Source organism: Myzus persicae, unplaced genomic scaffold (genome assembly GCF_001856785.1).
Source record: "Myzus persicae strain clone G006 unplaced genomic scaffold, MPER_G0061.0, whole genome shotgun sequence".
Taxonomy (NCBI): domain Eukaryota; kingdom Metazoa; phylum Arthropoda; class Insecta; order Hemiptera; family Aphididae; genus Myzus; species Myzus persicae.
In genome coordinates, this window is record NW_019104355.1 from 657,254 (window position 1) to 681,871 (window position 24,618).

Below are 24,618 nucleotides of genomic sequence, written 5' to 3' on the forward strand. Positions count from 1 at the left end.
TTAAGCACCCATTACTTATCATCTAAACGACCTACTTATTCGACAGTCGTATGGCAAATAATACAATAAAAAAAGACAAATAATCGCGAAGAATTTATAATATACGTCTTTAACGGGTTAAATCTATATCCATCAGAACTCCCTCAACTCCGTTTTAATTGTAGTTCGGATAAATCTGTACAAACGCTAAAAAAAAAGTGCAGTTGATAAATTCGTTATTTGAAGTCCGATGCAATTACTTACACGAATTCAGCGGCATTCGTCTGGTACACTCGCTGTATATATCCACAACAGTAATGTGATGTGCGCACGCGTTCCTTTACAACGCATTTACGGCCCCCTCGAAAATGATTGTCTTTTTATTTAACCACTTTTCTATTCGATCTAATTGTTTCCGGCGCTACCTTATTGTCTTTTAATGTTTATTCTTATTCGCATCACGTGCGACCGGCTAATGCGAATAACCCCCGCACAACCACCTGCACTGCAAAGGCCTATTCTTTTCGCAAAACATGTTCACTGCAAACTTCTGTAGCTGACCGTAATGGTGTAATACTGTAATACGATAATAATAAACACGTATTTCTTGCAGACTTTTCTAAGAACATCGAACTTTTAACTCGAAATATACAGTTATACAGTAGTGTTGTAATCATCATGCTCTCAATAATTCTCATGGTCAACTAGTGCCAAAGTATTGGTCGTAAAGTAGACAACTCAGACGTAATTTTATTAAAAATCTAATGAAAACAACAGCATGTCAAAAGGTGAATTTTGCAGGAGAGTAATTTATACTAAAAAACACTACGAATAAAAAGAATACATTCTTTGATTTCAATTTGAAGCTAGTTCACGTGTTGACGAAATCGATTCTTAAACGAAAAATAAATATTAAAGCATTTTTGTCTAACGAAATAACCGTAACCGAAATTTAAAAAATATTTATAATTATGTTAACCTATAATCACACCACGAAGTCATTCACAAAACTTACGGACTGCTGTCGTTATTGACTAATAAGTCATAAACAATATTATATGTACCTACAAAGTGATCTATTTAAGAGAGTTCACTAATTATCTCAATAAGTATTAACTTTTTTTAAAAATTTTTAGATTTATGCTTTACTATTACTGTGTAAAATTTTAATTTTTTTTCACCCTCATATTGATTGGTGAAACCACTATCAACTTTTCATTTTCAAATGGGAACATAATATGATAAAAAGATCATACGCTAATAAAATCATTTTATTTATGAATATTAGTAGCAGTAAAATGTTTCGTTATTTCGTTTGCGAGATAAAGCTGCTTAAAATTTGATGGTTCAAGGAGGTGTTGATTATACTATTCAATAATTTGTAAAGACCAGGTGCTATAAGTAATGAACTCGATACCGTTCAACCCAAGGTAACAATTAATAAGTGAAAACTATTGTACTTTGAACCCGAATCACTTATTAGCATATCGACTAATTAGACATACCTTATTACGACAAATGATTACCTAGTAGAAAACTGATTATTTGTATAGCTGGGTGCTTGTAGCATTACCAACTATAACACCTCCTTAAACCACCAAACTTTAAGGAACTGTATCTTGCAGACCAAATAACGAAACATAAAAAATTTTAATGGGAAAATTCATAAAAAGAATAATTTCATTCATTTATGACCATTTTTTCATGTGTTCCCGTTTGAAAATCAAAAGGTGATAGTGGTTTCACCAATAAATATAAGGGTGAAAAAAATTTAAATATTACACAGTTTTAGAAAGGCATAAATCTAAAAGTTAAGAAAAAAAAAGTTAATACTTTTCGAAATAATTAGTGAACACTATTAAATGGATCACCCTGAATACTATAATAATTAACAATATAATATACCTATGTGATGATTTGGGCTCAAATAACTCCAGCATAGTGTACTAGACATTATAATAGTAGAAAAATAAAATACTTGGTAATAGATAATACATAAAAATACGATAATATTATTTTCTTAGAAATTTAGAAGCTACGCCGCCTTCTCGTCTCCATTCACGATCGTTTTTCGAATGTAAAGGTTAAGGATTTCGTAGTAAATTGAACACAACTATTGCAGTGAAGTTTTTCATTACGAGGTAGGTACAATCCTTACTTTCAATAAATCAGAATGATTTCTCAGTATAACTTGCAGCAGTTTAATTATTATGGACGAAAAAAAAACAGATTACAAGTCGAACAATATTATCGGTTTTAAATTTTTAATGACTACGTATATATATGAAATGAATATTGGAAAGGAATATTTTATTTTAGAACAATTGTCCATGCCCATGGTATTATTATTATGCAGCTGCTCTTTGTCGACTAATATTTAAGTCCGAATTCCCGTTGTAATTACTATTAGGCTTTCCCAGTTAGTCAAATATAATTTTCCAAAAATGTAACATCACGCGTGATTGAGCATTCGCGTTAAACTTAAATATCAGTTAAATATTATAGTTTTTGATTTGTATAACACTCTACTCCACGCCGTACCTATATTTTCAAATCAAGTTTTTTACTATTTTAAGGACTAATATAATTTAACATTGTTAGTTATTATTGTGTAAAAATATTGAAAATTCGAAAGTCTCGGTTGCCGAAAATATCCAATATTTGTTCATAAATTGTCAACGTTTACACACGTTTTCTGTATTTACCGTTTTAGATTGCTAATCATTAAAGGAGGAGTATTTATCTTACAATGATTTATTTTGATTATTTCCCTGATTTTCCAGGGATACGATTTTCTGTAGTGCTCGAAAAGTAACGAGTAGTGTAGTAGCGGTAACTTCATGGATAGGATTTTGAGTTCACGTGGTCGACTACAAAGAGGTTGTTTTTAAACTTTTTCAGTGGTCAAAAAAAAAATACCGACAAGCATCGAACAGTTTTCGCGACCGTCAATAAACGGTTTTCGAATGTATACTGATATTCTATTTGTGTTTTCGAATTTGACTTCGATTAAATCCCATCGTTTATATTATATACGATTCTGCGCCGAGCAAAGCTAAGCGAAGCGAGTGGCCAGCGACTTGCTGTATGTATCTTGTGTTCCATCAGTCTAGTTTTTTTTTTCGATAGCCGCATCATTGAAAGATGACGACTTGTCGGCAGTTAAAAAATAAAAAAATACATAAAATATTGTTACCTTTGAAGTATGATATCGGATCTCCGAACAGTTACATGTCTACAATCCGCGAGTCGCCTCACGAAACGGCTCATGTTTTTAAAATTGGCCCTAAAACGGTTTCAGTCGAATAAAGCTCCGGGAAAAAGTTGAGCCAAGAACTCCAACATTCTGAAGGTATAAAAATACTTCACGTTTGTAGTGATGTGAAGGCGTATCCGATAGTATACCTAACCTAACCTTTGAGGATACCTTTATCACGAAACAGTAATGAATTGCTCGTTGGAAATGATTCTGATCTTCAAACGTAGAATATTGTATTCCGCGTATAGGTATAATATAAGTGCCCATAGAAAATTATCTAAGGTATTTGTTACTGAATTTTTTTTTTTAAAATCGTATTATTGCCGTTTCTACAGCAATTGATAGTATATAATATATATATTATATATACATCAATAATAATAATTGCACCACATTGTTTTTCGTTTTTATATTTGTATTTTTTTAAACATTAAATGTTTATATGAAGATGATACAAGAATAGTTTTTTTTCCCCTTTTGAAATGTGGATACAGAAATGAAGTGTTAATAGTTTTAACATTTCTACACCAAGATTTTTAAAACTCAGGTCTTATAAGCAGGTTAGGGTTATTCGGAGCAGTTAAGTTTTCACAATGAAAACTTGCCACACAGAAAAACAGACTCGTGAAACCGTCAGTTATTTTTAGAATTGTTGGTTTATTTGTAGACGCAATCTAAATCCAGTGGCTATAATCGTCTATGTGAATTGGTATTTTAATAAAATTTCAATTCCAAACATATCTGAAGTCAACAAATGTGGAATGATATAAAAAAGTAACAACAAAATCAAAAATAACAAAAATATTCACTATTATTTATGGAAAGTTTATCTGGAGGACAAAACAAGATATGTACCAAAAACATTTTGGACTAAAATGTAGAAAAGCATCTAACTCCGATAAATGAACAGCACTAATGTGAACAGCTGGGCCGGTAATAAATAATAATAATTCAAATCCAGCACTAACAAAAAGAAACGATTTTCGCACATATAATATGAGCGTCTCCATTTCGTCGATGACTTAAGATTATTTTTGATCGCACTCCAAATCATAACAGCAATTACATACTTTACACATACGAGGTGTCGAACAATGTAATATCTAACCTAACGAATAACTGATAATATGCACGTCGGACATTCGAAACATAGTTTAATCGAAAGGGCCGTCTAACTTTAAGGTTAGTTAATAATTTCGGCTAAGGTCGTGTACTTTTAACAGCCATCCACTAGTATAATATGTAGTAACTGGCAATGCCGAATGTATGTGTCCAATCAATGGAAAACATAATATTAACTCGTTGGGGTATATCGTCAGAATTCTGAAGCTGTATACGGTGTTGAAATTATGTATGATATTTGGAACTTCTAAGTTTACTTAATGACTACATTTTCAAATTGAAGAGATGTTTTGTCCCAACTGCTCCCGACCTAACCGTTGAGCTCCCGGGTTTTTTTTTCAAATGATAACCGTCCTATTTTACTTTCCATTTTATTTAGTGGATAATCTATATAGTAGAAAATGGCAGTTGTCATTTGAAAAACAGAAATTCGTACATCCATATGAGACTCGTGCAGCTTAAGAAAGCGTACAGGAAATCTCACGAATTGGAAACATGGTCTTTAAGTGTAATTGAAAAATTCAAAAATCAGATCTGGAATAATTCAATTGATGACGGTGAGCATGCTCAGCGAATCAACCGGTGTACCTATATACTATATAATTATTAGATTTTAGTATTTTACCTCCGTGTACTTCTACGAGAAACTTTAATTATGGTAGTAATAATACTCAATCAAATCGTTAGCATTTTAGCATAGAGTAAAATTTACCATGCATTGTTGAACATTATCCATACGACCGAGGCAGCGAAGGTGCATCGTAGGTAACCGCGAACAGGTGTGACGAAAATCTTTTTGAATATTTAACACGCCGCCGTGGTCGACGCGTGCTTAAAAAATGTCGACCGTTTAATGTATTTTTTTTATATCCATACGTATTTTGTTCGTACCACCGTTCTTCGCCCAAATGTGTGTCATGTGTACAAACGGTATATGATTGCCACTGCTTTCCGTCGTCCATTTCGCGCCTGTTCGAGTGTAATAATAACACTCCGGAGTATATAGGCTCCCCGAATACACATAATATGACGTGAGCATGTTTAACGTGCGAAATGAAATTCTTCCAGACGTAAACGCATCGCCACCGACGTATACCTTATTTATAGGTTAGGTCAGTGTGGGTTAAAGCCCCCGCACACCACATTAATTTTTAATCAACACATCCTGCTGCTACATCACGCCTGTCATAAAATGAAGGCATTCATTCTGAAGTTGTTTAAGAAAATTATGCTTGAAAAACAAGATAGCAGTTGTATCGGTCTTTTCAAACTCGTTTAATTTTATACAACCGATTGCTATACCCCAAAGTATGTGTATATTCCAGACTTTGAAAACAGATTTGAATTCATCGTGAAATCAATGATTGACGAATATTCATGCATTTTATCCACTCAAGTGTAAATACACAATACGATGATTACATAGCTATTAATAGCTCAACTATAAAAAAAAAACTGAACAATTTATAAAATGGATAAACCATTAAGCTCGACAGCCGTTCTTGACCAGTATAGTTTTTGAAATCCTTATCATTTTTAAAATATATCCTTATACTGTAGTGATACAAAACCACAGTTGTTCGAACACCCCGTGACCTGAAACGGGAAAATCAACGATCGGTGGACCTAAGCGGCAGATACACTTTTGTTCGAGAAATAATATTGTCTACAAGACATCATCAGGTTTCGAAAAAAAAAACGATGTAAATAGTAAATACTCTTTAATAAATACATCAAACTGCGGTCTCTATGACTGTCTCTTGAGTTTTCAGTAGCTCATTCGTTTGATTGATTATTTTATGCATTGAATCGTTGTGTAATTTTTAATTTTTTAGAATACTATTCAAAAAAATCACTATACACATATATACTGGTGTAATGTTCGTTATCAGATATCCGAAATTGTCCAATAACTGTTTTTTTCTACATTTTTTTCTACTCTAAAATTGCATCTCAACGACTGTGATAATGCGACACATCAAGACCGTACCCTAGCTCAAACATTGAATATTTATTTCGAACTTAATACATAGTTAACACTTTCACTTCTATAATGTAGAAAATTAAGTACTACGTTAATTTAAAATCAAAACGAATTACTATTTGTATCGTCAGAATATTCAAAAAATGTTTTTGCAGAAAAGCGCAATGAAAATATAAAGCGGCGCGTTTTTCTTGATCATTACTTCATAATTCTGGAAGTATTTTCCAGTCCCCGATTTGAGTCAATCCAGTATCCACATGCCATGAGGTGTATGAAAAACTACGTAGTGGTTGATCACCGTCCTAATATTTGGTGCTGTAGATATTTTCAAGACTCTTGGGAGTTAAAAATCGTTTCAAAATACATACCCAGTCGTAATGTCCAAAATAACAACATTGTCTGATAGAGCTCCGATAATTCTCAAATTGGGACAATCGCTTTAATGAAATTGTTTTCGTCGTATATATAGCGTTATTATTTATCAACGGTTAATTCGAAATATTGTTAGAATTGATTGACAAACTAACGTTAACCCGAAGAAAGGTCTTTATTTGCACCGAAAAAACGGTTTATTCGATTCTCTCCAACTATTGAAGTGAGGCTGTTTCACCACAAGCTGCCACTGGATACTACTACACCATAATGATATTATGTGCACTTCTCAGCCATGGGAGTTTTGGGATAACGGTTCATTACAATATTATTACTATTTTAAGACGTTTTTGTTATTATTATTATTATTATTATTATTATTATTATTATAGGTACTCGTCTCACGATATCGGAGTTTGAGTTTCAGACATCAATGGAAAAAAAACAGGGCCTATACCATGGCGCCGGTTAATAGGCTCGCTTGCAACTAATGTTTGCCACGATGGAAATGGTAACGTGGTCTAAAAGAGTGTGTGTGTGTTCGTGTGTGGATATTTACAGTTTTCAAGAAAATTGAAAACCCGCTAGAGAGTTGTTGCGAATTTATGGTGAACCATTAATTCTGGTGGGACGTATAATGTTTCCAGTATTTTATTGTAATTGAAAAAATAATCGTCGCAGGTATAGGACGAATTCGGACTCGAACCAGGTAGGTAGATAATACGTAGGTATATTCATTTTAACATTAAATTATAAAACACATACGATGACAATTTTAATACGATTTCCTAGATATCTTATACAATATTTAAACATAATATTATTACATATGACTCTAAGTACCTAGTGTCCTAACATTTTAGATTTTATGAATTATCTATATACTTTATATTGTGTTTTTATTGTTTAGACAGTTTTGACATTTTTGCATATAATGTAAACTATACATTGTCCCTCGCAAAAATATCATTTAAATAAATTATTAATAATTAATTTAATATCCGCAAGCTTGAGCAGATTTCTTATTCCTTATGCTGTATCATCTATGGGTATCACTTTTTAATTTTTTAATCAATATAATATTAATTCTAATAACTTTTGACATATTTTATTGTTATTATTATTTTTGTAATTATAACATTTTTTAATCATTTTTTTTTTTATCTTACATGTATAATGACGTAACAAAATTACCAAATGTGTGTTGGTGAATGAATGAAAAATCTCTCTCAAAACATTTTTAATATTGAAATATCTGTTCACTCGGATAAATGTGCGTGGGCGAAAAAAAAAGAATGAAATGATGATTTTGCGAAAAAATATTCGAGGTCATCATGCAATGCATTTTTTTTTATACGATTCTAATTCGTCGAAGATTTGAATTCAAAGACTTCAATACTTCTTATTTTAACAAATAAAATATGTCTTTCATGGCTGTATAATGTTATTATACCGTTGATTTCATCACGATCATACTGATATGTAGGTTGTAGGTATAGGAACCTATAATTCGGTGTGATTAGACACAGTATTATTTTAATGTATTTGTAATAAAATAACAATTGAATAATAGTTATCTGTATGGAATCACATAATTTATTAAAGTCTTAAAATTATAATACCTGTATAGAAATATTAAAAAAATATGCTTAATTGTGTATTCATATATGTGGGTAACTGAATAGTTTTTAATGAATATGGATGGACAAGGAAACAGGGACAGTATAATGACGGATTTCCAACCTGACATCATTTTCCAAAAAAATAATTTGAAGCGTCTTACTAAATAAATAATCAAACGGACGTCTTTCCGATGGACGGGTTCGGTTTGTAAGTAAACATTCCGGACACTGCGGGTTGTTGGCGGTGACCGAGGGCGGTATAGCTCGGTCGACTTGCTGGAGCCCCAGTCGCCACGAATCAGTGGAAAGTTTCTGACACGTGCAGTTCGAAATCAACTCAGCCGTCATAATATTACTATCATACACGACGATTGTAATAAAACTATTACGACAACGCCACTGCACTCTCGTTGTACTATTATAATAATAGCGTCAATCATCTCCGAATTTAGCCGGTCACATTCCCCGTCGCCCCGCAGCGGCTGTCTGGAGCACACGTCGCATACTCGATATAATAATAATAATAATAAAAATAAAAATAATAATAATAATAATGATAATAATAATAATAAAAATAATAATGATAATAATAATAATAATAATATTATTATAATAATGATGTTCAACGGTTTACTACATGATATGACATACCTACGCGTCTATGTGCAGAGTGTACCGTGATAAGTGCAGCAGCGGTGTGTTTTATGTCGGTCGGGTAGTAATCCCTCTACAACTTTACCGTTGACGGGGCAAACTTAAGAAATTAAATATACAAGACGACGGCCGTACAAACTTTTGCGTTTTAAATTGTTACGCGCAGCTAGAGAGGGGGTGGGGGAGTGGTGTTTTTTATGACGGGGTCGAGCCCTAGCTGCCGAAAGCAATATAATATCCTCGTCACCGCTGACAGACGATTTAACCCGTTTTTTGTCGAAAAACGTGGTTGACGGTTGTTGTTGTTGTTGTTGTTGTTATTATTGTTATTATTATTATACGCCCAGAGCCTCCCCCCGTGTAATAAGCGTTTTTCAGACATCTGTTGCCCCTGCCACACACACGCACACAAGTATGTGGATTTGCATATCGAGTCGCTGATGATGTTTCGGTGGCGCACATCGTTTTCAAAAGTTCCGACGCTGCCTACAATAATATATTCTGGCTGGTGGGCAATCGATAAACACTGACCCATCGGGCATAGGTTCGATTGAATTTGATTTGTCATTTTATTGTTTCAGAGTGCACGTTAAGGTCTATCGCAGTGCCATTCATACGACGATTCAGTACCCTCCGCCCGTAACTCGAAGCGCGAGTGAGGTGGTAGTGAGTCGTGTCTACTAGAGGCAAGGGGGGGGGGGTGGAGGACGTGGCGAGGTTACCCTATCCTCTTGGTTTTCTTTTTAAATTATTTAATTTTAAAATTATTTAATATTTATTGTGCATGACAATAATGTGGTACCTACAGTATCTTTGTATAGGTAGCATGTCTCGTGATTGAAATCTACCTATTATTATTATTATTACACCGATGAAAACATCTGCATCCGAATTTCAAAATGCTTTGCATGTTCGGTAATGTCTTATTGTTTTTAATTCGTAGATTGGAAACATGGTTGAGATCACGAATAGGCGAAAGTAGATTAACTGGATTAGCTTTAACGCACACACATAAGGACATTGCTGTAAGTGTAGAACAAGTTATCAATGGGTTTGCAAAACGAAAAACAAATAAATTTGAAATTGTTATTGCAAATCGAATTTTTATACTGCACTATAATTAAATAAAGATACCTTACAGTTAATTATAAATAATAAACATTGTACTTATTTTTCAAAAATCGCTTGAATAAATTACGGTCGAGTTATATTATTGTACTTTATATTATATCACTCAACAATATTCCTACTCACCTACCCTTCTTTGAACAAACTTCAAGTGCCCGCCTGACTGACAGTACAACTGAGTTATAATTCATCTAAATTATTGTATCTCTGTATTGACTATTTATTATTTTTTATTATTATTATTATTAATTACGCATAACTGTTGTGCCGGTCGCTGTTTACTAAAATATTTATAATTATATATATACTTAAGTTTTCGACTGTATAAAAAAATTATATTTCATTGATTTTTTTTTTTAATTTTTGAAACAGTATATTTACTAAAATCTTTATACAGCGTACATAGGTATTATTTATTGTAGTTATTATTTAATTTATTAATATTTCCTATAATGTAAGATTCTAATAATCTCATTAAAAGATCAATTATAGTTATCGGAAGAGATTCCAGTACAACTACAGGATCAATACCTAAAATATGAGACAAATCAAGTGAATAATAATAGTTTTGTGTTGAGAGGCAATTCGGGTAACCTTTTAAAAAAAAAATTCAAAGGAGGCAATTCGTGAGCCCTCAGTAAAAAGTCTCTCCTCCAAGGAATTTGTCTAATGAAAATCGTACTTACCATATTTTATTGTAACACTATCTCGGGAAAAATAAAAAAAAGACCGTGGCATTTCATTCGAAACTCATAAATGTACGGGGAAATATTATATTATGTTTAATAATATATACATATAATAATGTATACATTTGACAAAGAACCCTCCTAATGGATTGGTATTATTTATGAAAATCGATTTTTTTCATATTACACACACGAAACTACAATAAATACATGATATATACATATATTATATACGTTTTGACGCCGATGGCTGACTTTGTGCATTTCAACGTGCAGAAAAAAAGATCGAATTTCACTTGAACTGTTAGATTTGGATACGTGATACGAAATAGGCATCACAATGGTACACACCACACTAATAATGTACTTTCACAATATTCACAATAACTCATACCTACTTCGTGAAAAAATCACATTACGGCGGTGTGGTGGAATGTGGATACGTCGTACTTACCGCAATGATACAGTCTAAATGACAAGGCACAAGCACGCGGCCAAGCTGGTTAGCACGGAATTTCACACAAGGGATGATATTTTCTTCAGATATGAGTAACATGTTTGTACGATTAAATTATGCTCTACAATATGGAGTTTGTCTTAAATATATCAAATTTAACATTGAGCCTCTGAATGACGATTTTTTTCCACATCCTCGTAGTACTTTGATTTCAATATTTGTTTTTCAAATGGCCAATCAAACGAATGGTAGAAAAATTCTCTCGAAAATCTACGTTGATTAATGGAAGTTTTCTTTTTTAAAAATAGACATTTTTAATGGCAACCGATAATATTCTTAGACAATCGAATTACATTCACAAATATAATCATCTACAAAACTCAAAAAATGCAAAATAACACAGTCGACGAATAATATCGGGGTGAGCACAATATATGTTCGCAGTTTAATTATGCATATTATATAGTTAACAATCATCCGCATAACGAAATATCATTCATTTTCGTTGTAGACCCAACAAACCGTCAAGTGCGTCGCCAGCCGGACGAAAGTTTTCTAATATTGTCATGTGCACGATACAATTTTATTGTAGTACTACCTACTTTAAAAGTTTCTCGCTGGACACAAACGGAATACGGAGAATGACCGACGTGGTCTTTAGGTATATAGGTTAACCGACATGCGTAACCTATGTATAGGTACATGTGTATTACACGTCTACTTTTTCAATATTTTTCCAGACATAAAAATCAAATTCCCCGTAGACTAACTTTTATCTCGGACAGCGCTGACTGTGAAGTCTCGGCATAAGAAGTTTACCTAACTCGGTAAATAAAAACTTTGTGGTAAAATAGAATATGTGTCTAGTGTTCGGCGTGTGGGTACATATTATAGGTTATAATAAGTGGGGGCCAGAATGCTCACCCCCCCCTTCCCCCCCCCATCTAGTCCCAAGGATACCTCACTTATTTTTTTTATGATTTTACTAAAACGACGTTATTGTACGATAAATTATTACTTGGGTAGGTAATAATAATATTAATGGGTAGGTAGTTAATATTATGGAGTTGTTTCTTGTGATTGAGATGATCAATTTCTTTGAGATTTTAAAAGATAGTCAATTAGAAATACATTTTATTGTTTACAGTTTCATGTCGACAATGACAGTGATAAAATATAATGGAAATTAAACGACATAAATATACAGGCTAAAATTTTGATTTATTATTATAGAATTACCCGTAGTATTGCCTATACAATGTAAGGATTATTATTTATAATTATTATAGGACATGCTAACACATTTTTTTAATTGTATCAATGAAATGCTCATTTGATATTTTTTAGTCAAATTAACATTAAATTTATTATTTTATTTCTTTTTAACGGAACTCACTTGAGATGCAATTAAACGTTCTGACAACACTTTTTTGTAATCAAAATGTGTGTATATATAACTTATATTGACACTTGTATTACGAGTACAGGATACATTTAATTGTTTTTATATTTTAAATATAAAATAATTATAAATAACGTTACATTTATTTTTTTTAAATTCAAGATAGGGAGTCAATCCGAAAATCTTATTTCCTATTGAAAAATATTGATACATTTTTATTCACGTTAAGTATTTTATTTTATTTTTAAATCAATACTTTTTAGAAGTAAATTAATTAATTTGAAACATAATAACATTTTTCAAAATATCCTTCTTGAGAATGTTGCGATACAATAATAAATTTAAAAAAAAATAGTAAATATTAATAGGACATTAATTATAGGTACCTACATCTCAAATTATTTATGTGCAGTATAAAATATACAAATATATTTAATTATTATATAGTATGAATTTTCCACTTTTCATCCGTCAAGTCTTTCCATTAGTCACATCTCATAATATAATACTATCTTATAATATATTATATTACACGGGTACTCCCATGGTAGGCCTTAAAGGGATCGATAATATTATAAATAATAAATAATCAATTTAAGCGTTGTCTGTGGAAAATTCGCCGTTCGTCGAAAAAAAAGCAATAAAACACGATCTAATGAGACGTCTGAATTATGAAAAGAAAACCTTTTTTTTTTTTTTTTGGATAATTTAATTATTTTCGTTTCCTCTTTCGCCCGCTACCGCCCAAGTATACGAGTATAAACACAACGGCACGTGCATGCGGAATATACCTACGCCACGTGCAGCCGCCGTTCAAAGAAAAAAAAGAAAATAAAGGTCTGTCCCATGTCAGAGTTCACTTCGCCGTATACGAAGGAGAAAACAAATCAACCAAAACTGATCATGTACACGAATATTAAAAGAGGATAAAAAGAAGGTATGCGGGTACATACACGGTCGACGTATATATATTCCGCACATCTGCAGCAGCCCCACAATGCGGGGGGGGGGTGGTGCCGATGGGGGGGGGGGTGTATGCACAAAAGCTACCCTCGTGGCTCATACCTGTATATAGCGACCGGGCAATATACATCGCATGATATCGGAAGCGAATTAATTCGCCGGGGGGATGATTTCGAATAAATAAATCCACGACCCCGCAGCTCGTCAGAGTGGCGTAGTGTTCGTGTGTGCCAGTAGCCGTTTTGAGCATCGTGGAGGTAATCTAATTAGAGTTCAATCGCGTTGACTTCGCATACGCACAATAATTAGAAGGGAATCGCTGCGGAAAAGCTGAACGATCCACAGTATTATGCCGGTGAATAAAATATAATAGGTAAACATAATGTTTTTCAAATGGCACATTTACACGAGAACACTAATCCGCTGTCGTTTGTTATTGCTCGTAATCAATGTAATCGCGATGGCGATAAAAAAAAAACAAGTAAGTTTTGGCAATATTAAGTATCGAATTCAATCCTGCAGCGATCGATTATATCGCGATGCAATTTAATTATGATCGCGGTTTCGTAGCTCGTAACTTTATCGAGAAATACTTCTACCTTTTATGAAATATGGTAATCCAAGTACCTGTGTCGGTTTATTGTACTCGCGGGGGAAGGTTGACTTTTCAGAAAAACATAATATTTACACGAATTCGATTGAACGATCTAATGCAATAAACGACTACTGTAATGGTAGTTATTGATTATCATCACTACTGTGCGGATTTGTATGTATTAAAAATTCAAAAATATTTAATTAAAAATACAAGATATGTAAGAAAAAATGTTTTTATTCTTGAAAAAAAATTATAAAGTGAGCATATTAAATAAGTAGGTAGGTAAATATAAACTATACAAAACTACATTTTATTACTATTTTATGAACTTTAATTAAGAATACAATGAAATCGAATATTTATTCGTTGGAATTGAGATGCTGAAATCACATATATTTCAAGTTTGGAAATCACATTTTCGGTGACACTAAAATTGTCGCAACAAAATGCAGCAGCATGTAACCAAGTACCTACCGCAGCGAGTTATCAATGGCTCCGAGGGAAGAGGTGTTTGCGGGGAAATTTTCTTTAAATAAATTTACACGACTGGGTGCTTTGAGGAAGTTTTTTTTTATAGTTGTTATCGAAAAATCAACTTCGGAAAATTCTGATATAATTTTTTAACCTGCAGGGGAAGATAACACACAATATTAAACAGCGATAAATTATTCATTTTGTAAATAGCTCAATATTTAACAAATATATTATGTAACACGAGCATAATATTATGATGAAAATATGTGATCAAGATTAAATACGCGAAAATATGTAATATCAACCGTAGCTTAAAATGATCAGATAGTCCTGTAACATATTAATTCTACAAAGGAATCATTCGAATATTATCATTCGCGACGAATATGCAAGTAAATAGAAATCCGCACCCTAATTATTATCACTATGAAACGAAATGACTTCGTTCCGATCAAACAAACGAATTACAACCTGTTATTAAGCTTTGGCTTCTTTTTAAGCTCTACACAGTTATAATGTAATATAATTTGCCCCACGAAAATGTCTGCGCACAGCTGCAGATATAATTCACTGCTGCAGTTCTTATACACACGATCACTGCGACTTGAACAATTTATTAACAAACGTCACTTTACGTCGAATCTAATTTTCGAGGGGTGACAACTAGAGCGATACGATTTTATGTCGTTATTGTATTGTAGGTCAAAAAAAAAAAAAATATGTTAGCAAATTATTATCATAATAAAATTATATATTGTCCTCTACACACTATATCCAACCGTCTACCTATACTGTAAACATTGTAGAGTTCGTTTTCGATTTTTATTTTTTTACTCAAATAAGTATCCTCCACTTCATCCTTTGTTCGGTTAAATTGTTATCGTGATGGCGTGTTTAGCATAATGTATTTCGCAATATTATTTTCGTCGAACCGAACTCGCTGCAATCGTTTTCGCCGTTCAATTTCCACGTGTTATCTGCCGGTACATCGACCAGTATTTTTCAATTTAATGTTTTCACAGCCGCCAAACACTCATTATGTCTGCTAAACATTAGTATAATAAAATATTTACACTCATTCGACTATTGTTTCGTTTGTTGGCGAATTGGTTAAACATATTCAAACGGATATTAATACAGGTATTTATAATTAACTTGCACTGCGTGTAAAACGACACACCTTGTTGATATCATTGTCCATTTGGCAGCATTTTAAAAAATATAAAATGTTCATAACTGCAATTCGTTTTTAATACAATTATGAAACATTCGAATGCGTATAATACATAAATATTATGGTTTTTCTATTTTTTATTCGTGTAAATATGCTAAACAATCCTACGGGAATAATAAATATTATTTGTGAGAGAAAAAAATAATATTTCTTCTGTAATCATAATTTGGCCCAGCAAATATTACAAACCATTTCATCCAAATCCAAAATAATCCTTGACTTTTAAAAAGTCAACATCCAAAATTAATTTTTAAACGGTAGAAGTAAATGTATACGTTTTGTACATTGAATACTGATGTGATGTTATTCTATGGCATCCTATCCATACTGAGTAAAGTGAGTTAAATTATTTGAGAACAAATAATATATTTTATTCACATGAAATGATAAAAATGCATTACATATATTCTCATGAGCTATGGTGGTGCAGGAGAGGGTTGTAAAAATTACTATTATAATCACAATTGTTTTTTACGGAAACGAAAAAAAAATTATGAAAATCACGATTTTCGATTCACCGTATTAAAAAACCTGTAACAGTACCTATTACAGATATATGAGGTAGAAGTCTTTACTTTACTTATTGAGTCTAAACACCCTCAGAAGACTATTACTATTGCATATTTATGTATTTTTTTTTTATCATAGCCTATATGATAGCTTGTAAATAAAAAAAAGTTATATATAGTTATAACACTAAAAAATAATGCAGGCAAATTAAATGCGCTCATATTTTTACGATGTTATTGTTATTATCGTTCACCATTACACACTGTAATAAGGTATAGTTATATTTTTAATTTTGATAGGATAAAGTTAAAACAAAGATTTGGGTGTACACCATCATGCATAACGTCCTGTGCAGTAGTCGTATGATATAAATGTAATTCATTTACAAACTATGCACCTAAACCAAAATGTAAACCTATCTTATTTAACGTTTATTATATTATAACGATCAAGAGTGAGGAGTGACGGCAAAATTACGAGTGTGACCTGTTATTATGCCATTTGGAAGGGTGCCTACATATACTACCTACCTTCCGCAATAAGGTTATCTCGCCCCGTCCATCCTCGTCAAAAACTGTTCGTATGATTTTAATATTATTAAACATTTTAAATGATCAGTCACTGGGCCACATAACATCATAGTTGAATATATTTTTATCAATGCTTTAAATTAAAACTGTTGTACTGCAAAGTATTACACAGACAGAAAGTTTTTAAATTTTATGCGAGCAACGTCATAGAGTTGGTCACAACTAGAGACCGGATTTTTATGTATTTACGTATTTTTATTGAGAGCATGCAGCTCCAATCGCAGCTTTCTAGACGATTCATTTACCTATAAACTGATGTACAAAATTTTTACAGCATAAAAAAAGAATATTTCAAGGTTGAATAATATTTTGTGCAAAAACCATGTCTTAGGAATGTACTGCCGCATTTGGATTTCATTTGAATATTTTATAAAAAAAAAAATCGAATGGCTTGTAAAAATATGCAAATCTATTTTCATTGTAATATCATATTTTTTTATCATGACGAAAGTACCTAAAGCGATACTGATAAGAAATTAAGAACATAACAATGTTAAGAAAATCAATCATTCTCTAGATCTATTATCTATTACATTATAGTCATAGACGGAGCATGGTGGCAGTTCCCGTGCTCAACGTGGGCAGCACTGATCGTGTTTCGCACACTTTCTGATCAAATTCATTAATTAGCAATTACTACCCGTTAGGTGTTCTAACTACTGGTGCAGCAGTGCACCAGGTGTCCAGGTGTCAAGTTTTGGTGTACGTTTTGGCAAATTGAAATTCCGAAAATCCTCTCTACCCCTCTACTCATTATTTTTTTTAATTCATAAGGCTGAATTGTTTTAATACGCACAATTGTTCTGTTATTCGACAATTTACAATGTGTTTTTCATGTTTGTTATTTGAAAACATATTATTATTATTATTGTTTTTTGAATTCTTAAACCTGAATTGTAGGTATGCAACCATGTGCTACAATCACACGTCTAAAATGAAATCAAGCAATAAAGCCACACCAGTATAATATCACTTTATTATAAATTAAACGTGATTGTTTGAATATTTGTTTTAAAGTTAAGATTAAATTAACCATCTTATAATTTTTATAAGCTGCTACCTACTGCAGTTATTTGTTTTTCCACTATTTAATACATTTTTATGAAAAATAACATTTTTGCATGTAAAAGATTATTTTGATAAAATTATAGAGCACAGGAACATCTCATGTTTAAGGTTTTAAACGCATATAAATCCGATCTCTGCTTATAACTTAAAATATAACATACCTATTACCTATAAATGGACATTGAAACGGTTTTTTCATTTCCGATCGAACAAACATAAACGTTAATAAATTTGACCATATTTTGTTTCTGGCAAAAATTTAATAATAAACACAATTTGTCCGTGATATAAATAATATATTATTTTCATTGTGGCAAAAAATAAAAAATCAATTGTCTCAAAACTAATCGCCTCCACTGAAATTCTATCATTTGACACTATTTTCGTGCCCAAAGGGTCATCTTTACGTTACCAGAGGCGTAAGTCGAAAACAAAGGGGGAAAAAATTGAGATAAATATAATGATATAATCGTCGTATATATGCGTATCATATAATAGACGACGACAACGATGAGTCCGGTCGCTGCCCGCCTAAACGGTTGTTTTGTATTCTTCAAACGCGATCGCGTTATTATTTCTTGATGCTTTTTGCACTTAATCGTTTGAAAAAAAAAAGAAAAAAATACGAAGGAAAGAAAGAAAACGACGTCGTCACCCCGCCGCCGGCTCAAAATCCTCTGACGGGTGGGGAGGGGGGGGGGGAGAGGGACTGAAGGCGTCTTTTGAATTACATCTCGTTTCGTATAATATAATACACTCGTCGCGTTTAAAACGGACGTCGTCGTTTAATACCACACACACACACACACACACACACACACACACACACACACACACACACACACACACAAATGGTGCAAACAGTAAAAGCCCTGCACCTCGTGCCATACAAACATAATAATATTATGTTGTAGAGCTGGACCTTTAGGATGAATTTTATTTCGTCGCGATATGCCTATTACAGAGCCACGATGCAAGCTATCCGGTGTCATATTTTGTATTACATTTTTTCGGCTGTCTTGAAATTTGAAAAACCTCGATTTCGCTGCCAGGATAAAAAATATAAACGAATAAACGAAAACAGCGCCGAGGTGGCAGCTAATTTTTTTGTGCGCTTACGGATTAGCACAAAAGTGCTCAAGCAATTACGACGGACTTAGTTTTATTCGAAGAAAAAAAGAGAGACCGAATTATATTTTTATGTTCGGCGTGGCTCACTGTCCACACTTGTGTTGCTTGACCCACCTTGATTTGACCGTTTGAATTAAAGAACGTAATATTTCGCACTGTCGCCGTCAAAAATTCGAAACGTGTTTCGAAACAATTCGAACAATAATATTATATAAACTGTATAATTCGGTGGCGGTTCGTGATGTTTGAAGTGGCCAGTATGCAATTATTGCAAAAAAAGACCATTAAAAAAAATTAAACGAAATTAAACATTAGTCAAATCGAAATCCAAAACTAAGTAGTACATTGTTTGTGTCATTAAATTTGTACACACGTTGGCTGTTTGTAAATTATAGTGTTGTCTCCGAGAAATTGTGTTAGTTTAATTGTTTTATTTAGTTTTTAGAATTTCTACTACTTCGATTTGTATTCGTTAAACTCGAACCGAGTTTAAGTATATGTGTGCACGTATTATAGCTTACTACTAAAATAAAGAACTGTCGTCTCGCCCATAAGCTTAGGATTTTGATGTAGGATATTTTTTCTCTCAAATGCAATCGATTTATTGTTGTTATTATTGTGGGCCGTGACTCATGATGACTCTCTGAAGAAATACGGAATTGTACTCGTAAGAATATGATATAAATAAGAATTTAATCGACGGGGATGATAAACAGGTTGGACACCTACAGTATGTTACCAATGTGAGTTTTTCAAATGCTAAACGATCTTCAGAAAATAGATTGTTTTCTGCAAACATTTTTTAGTGTTGCTCGTGGTTGGTATTGAGGGGAGAGGGGACTCGCATACTACCGACTTGTATTTGAATAATAATTATTATTGTCACAATATGGCTGCTGTAACTTTTCTTGAGTTGTACCAACGAAATAATATCGAGATGTATAGTTATGGGTACGTGTTTACCAAGTTTCGCATATATTATACTTATGCAATTTATGTACGAAACATATTCTATTCCAAACTCTCGATACAAATGCAATTATAATAATGAAGGGCGCAAATGATTAATAAAGCATGGCATGCAGCATTAATAGTAATGGGAATTATTTGAGTAGATGGGTCAGGGTGTTACCATATTGTACCATCATCAAATTTACGACGACATATTTTTTCGGGTTCTTATCATTTTATAAACTCTTCTACGATAATAATGAGAAACAATAATAACAATCACGACACTATTGCTACTAATAATAATAACTAAGACAACAATAACAACGAGTGTTGTGCATCAAAATTATATTCATTTTTTTTTTTAAAAAATTAGATTTACACGATGTTTTCAAATAATTTACTTTCAAAAGAGTTTGAAAAAAAAACTACTTTAGTGTTTACATTACTTTAATTTACATCTCCCCCCCCCCCCCACCCCACACACACACACAACATATATTGTTTTTACTGCGTAGGTAAATTTTGGTAACACAAATAGGTACCTGAAGATGTTTGTTCACTTTTCCGTATAAATAACAAAATGTAATGGAAAAAAAAAAAACAATAATAATGAATAATCACATGACATAACATTTAATTTTTAGTTTAAAAAAAAAAAAAATGGTAATCATCTACTACATTTATGGGTCATGTATTACAATTTGTTGGTTATGTTGAAGATGATTGCTCGATCGGAAAAAAATGAACACAGTGTTAGGAGATAACTATTAGTGATGGGCTTCCGAAATGTTGACTGTCCCGAAACCAGCTTTCCGTGGAGTATTAATTATTCAGCAATGCTTGGAAAAAACGTTAAGGAGCCAATCAAGGTTTCCCATCGAACTCATTGGCAAACGTTAATTTTTCGATCAATCCGATGAGGGTTTATATATGATTATACAAAATTGAAGACCTCCCGTGGAGATCGGTGTATGTTACAATATTTTCAAAAACCGTTTTATTACATTAATTGATAAGACTCAGGGTTGACAACACATTGTGCTACGTTATGTACGTTATGTATGAATAAACGTACATTAAGAACTCCGAAAATTGATTTCAAGAAAGCGTTTATGTATAGATGTTAGACTATTTGGAACCGAAGTACCGCGAATTCTACACACAATTATGTAGTCGACAAAAAAAACACGCAAATTTAATAATCATATTATTATAAATTAATTTTTGTTGTAATTATCTAAACATGCACATAACTGACTTCAATGGTCTATATACAGTTATTTGTCTCCCCTGAACAATTTCATTTTTGTAACATACACCGATCTCCACGGGAGGTCTTCAATTGTATATTATCCTCGGATTAAAATATGATTACATAATACATCGTTCAGTGCTATCATCGGAACAGTCTTACTCTCAATCTTATTATTTCCGATTGCCATAACACCGGCCGGGTCATGATATGTTAATAAATTCATTATAATTTCTGTTTTGTATACTTTCTCTCGACAAGTAGAAAAAATCGATTATCATTAAAGAAGTCGTGAAGTAATACGGAGTATGATATAATTGAAAATAATGTGCCTGCCTACTCACTCTCTTCGAATCAAACGAACGGACGTTTGAAAGTCAAAATTTAGTTTGCACTATCGGAAATATTTAGGTAATATAAACCGAAAAATATCAGTCATACAACTATTGATGTTACTAAACACACACAACTTTCAAGAGTGTTTCAGCGTGTTTTCAAGTGTTCCTTATAATATTCCTTTTGATGTTATTTTATTTTCCACGAAAAAGCCAACCAAAGCCTCCACGGAAGTCGGAATTACACGACAAACGTATAAAATATGAATACATTTAATTGTAATTTCCGTGCCGAAAATCAGCTGTGACTTTATATTTTGCGTGAACGTTCGGTATATCGCTACCCGACAATAATTATGCCCTGCCGACTTGTTTAGAATACAAATGTTAATTAATTCAAATCGCATAAAAAATAAAATTATACGTGTATAGTGTGTATATAGTCGTTGCTATAACTGGTGGTCTAACCAAAGTTGATTTTTTTCATTTCTTATCCAAGTTCATTATGCACATTGATGTGTAAAACGTATTATTTTTTTTCTGATGAAATATTGAGATTATGTCAACTACTCGACAATAAATGTTGCCATCACGGCATAGTGATGCTATATTACAGTATAACACGCTTAAACGATAATGTTTTTCTTGTTGTAAATAATATTTCGTTCTTGATTTTGGATAAAACATATTATTCACCTATTCACATTGATTATAGACCAATATTTCTCTGCCTTATTTTTATGCGGTGATTAAACAACAATTAAAAATATTTTAATTTGCGAGAATCCGACCTGAACTTAGTATAATTGATATTTACTATGTGTATACGCGTGGGCCTATTGAGACGAGTGACAACAAGTAATAAAAATTCATTCGAAAGGGCATATGATAACAAATAGTTCCTCCCGAACGAAAAAGCTCGTTTGTTCTAAGCGCGGTTAACATTGTTCGGAAAAATGACGTTGAAACGATTTTTTTATTCGATCTTGAAATGCATTTTAAGTTACAAATAATTTAAGATACCTATAATAAAACGGAAAATGAAAGTAAAATCTATCTCTGCTCATGTATGTATTGGATTTTTAAAGAAAAAATGTAATATTAATTCACGTCTGATGCCCAACAGTACCTAATCAAAATTATTTGGTTTCATTCTTCTTTATGTGCTATTATTTAAAAATGGTTCAAATAACAATTAGGAAGTAACAATGCATCTTGTCAAAATGAATCAAGACACGCTCATTAAAAACAATGTAAAATATTACAATCCTGTAGAAGTTCGTAGAAAATAAATATTATTAGATTATTTAGTAATATTAAAAATAGTTTTTTTTTCTTGTAACGGGTATTTTTCATCTTCTTTAAATTATGTCAATGTACGTACCTACGTGTTGTACCTATATGTATATTGTATATATTATCATTTTTTGCAATATTTTATTTGGTTCTTCAAAAGTATTTCTCAGAACGGCCTATTTCCAATCTTTTTGATGAAAATGTTGTATAATAATATAGTGTATCCCCCAAAAAGTAATATTTGAACATAAATAATTTTTTCATTCAAAACGTATTAATTCCGGATACATTAACTTAACCTTTTCATATATAACTTTGATCAATTTTAACAATAAAAGTGAACGTATTTCGTTTTTCACATCACTCGAGGTGGATTGCTATTATAGTTGGAGTTTGAAAAGGTTTTGTTACGAACTATTTCTGGTATAAAAAAATAAACAGATTTTTCAAATTCATTTTTTTTTTCGAAAATGATGATTAAACTAACGTTTTTATAATAACTAGCCATGTCTGGAACCGCCATTTTTATTTAGAATGAAATTGTAAATATATTTTTGACGATGACAACAATTTTGAGATTCAACAGCAAAATAATATAATCTAGGTATGACATTTGATAAACTTGATTTCCAAACATAAATGTTGTTTCCCTCCAAAAAGGATATTTTCAAACACCCAAAGACGTTGACGATTTGAACATTGTAATACATTTTTAGCAAGAGTTGTGCATTTATTAATTGTTCACATATCATTGCAAAATCACCATATAAAATTCAAGAAAATGAGGTGAACATTTTGGAAAAAAATATGAATTTATTAATTAGACCATATTAAATGTAGGCAGTGAGATAACCGAAAGCATCAAAAAATCATTTGAAAGTATTTAGAATATTTTAATTCACGCATGTATGACGGACCATAAGAGAAACCAAAATATAGGCTAATTGGTTTTTTTTTAACTACCGAATTTCGACGGTAAAAAGATTTACAGAACCAACAAAAAAAAATTTCAAAACGCTAAATTTGAATTTTCCTTTTTTTTTTTTAAACATTTCGTTTTTTTTTATCTTTTTAAAAAATACAAGTATAACATCATATTATATTATACGTCTTATGGATAATAATATAGGTTCATGAATCGGACTCTCACGATGGACTAACTACCGGGAACATTACGATGGCGGTTGTGCTATTATACTGTTTTACGGCCATAATCTCGTATAATAACGAATTATTGTGCGTTCGACATTATAAATCGGCCGACGATTCAATAGAGCCGTTATGGAAACGATATCGCGATAATAATAATTTATTAATATGTTGTAAGTGCATAATTGCGGGTACTCACCGATCTCGAAACGCTCGGTGCTGCGGCGAACGCTGCGAGGACCGTTGCGATCGCGACCATCCGTTGTCGAAACGTACCCATGGCTCTGCTGCTTCCGGTGCTGTGGCGTGCGGATGTGCGATAGGGGTGGTGTCCGTGGAATGACTGCGAGCACGGCCGGCGTTCGGCGGCAAGCGAGATTAGACCGCGTCGGGAGA

At 32.4% G+C, this 24,618-nt stretch overlaps 1 protein-coding gene across 1 annotated transcript in view; it reads right to left on the minus strand.

The window, feature by feature from the left end:
• LOC111041440 (serine-rich adhesin for platelets-like) overlaps positions 1–24,557 on the minus strand; it is a 298,777-nt gene extending 274,220 nt beyond the window's left edge. Inside the window, exon 1 of the mRNA XM_022325712.1 lies at positions 24,422–24,557. Within this exon, the coding sequence (XP_022181404.1) occupies positions 24,422–24,502 (81 nt within the window). The 5' untranslated portion in view covers positions 24,503–24,557. The remainder of the gene's footprint in view (positions 1–24,421) is intronic.
• Between the last annotated feature and the right edge of the window lie 61 nt (positions 24,558–24,618).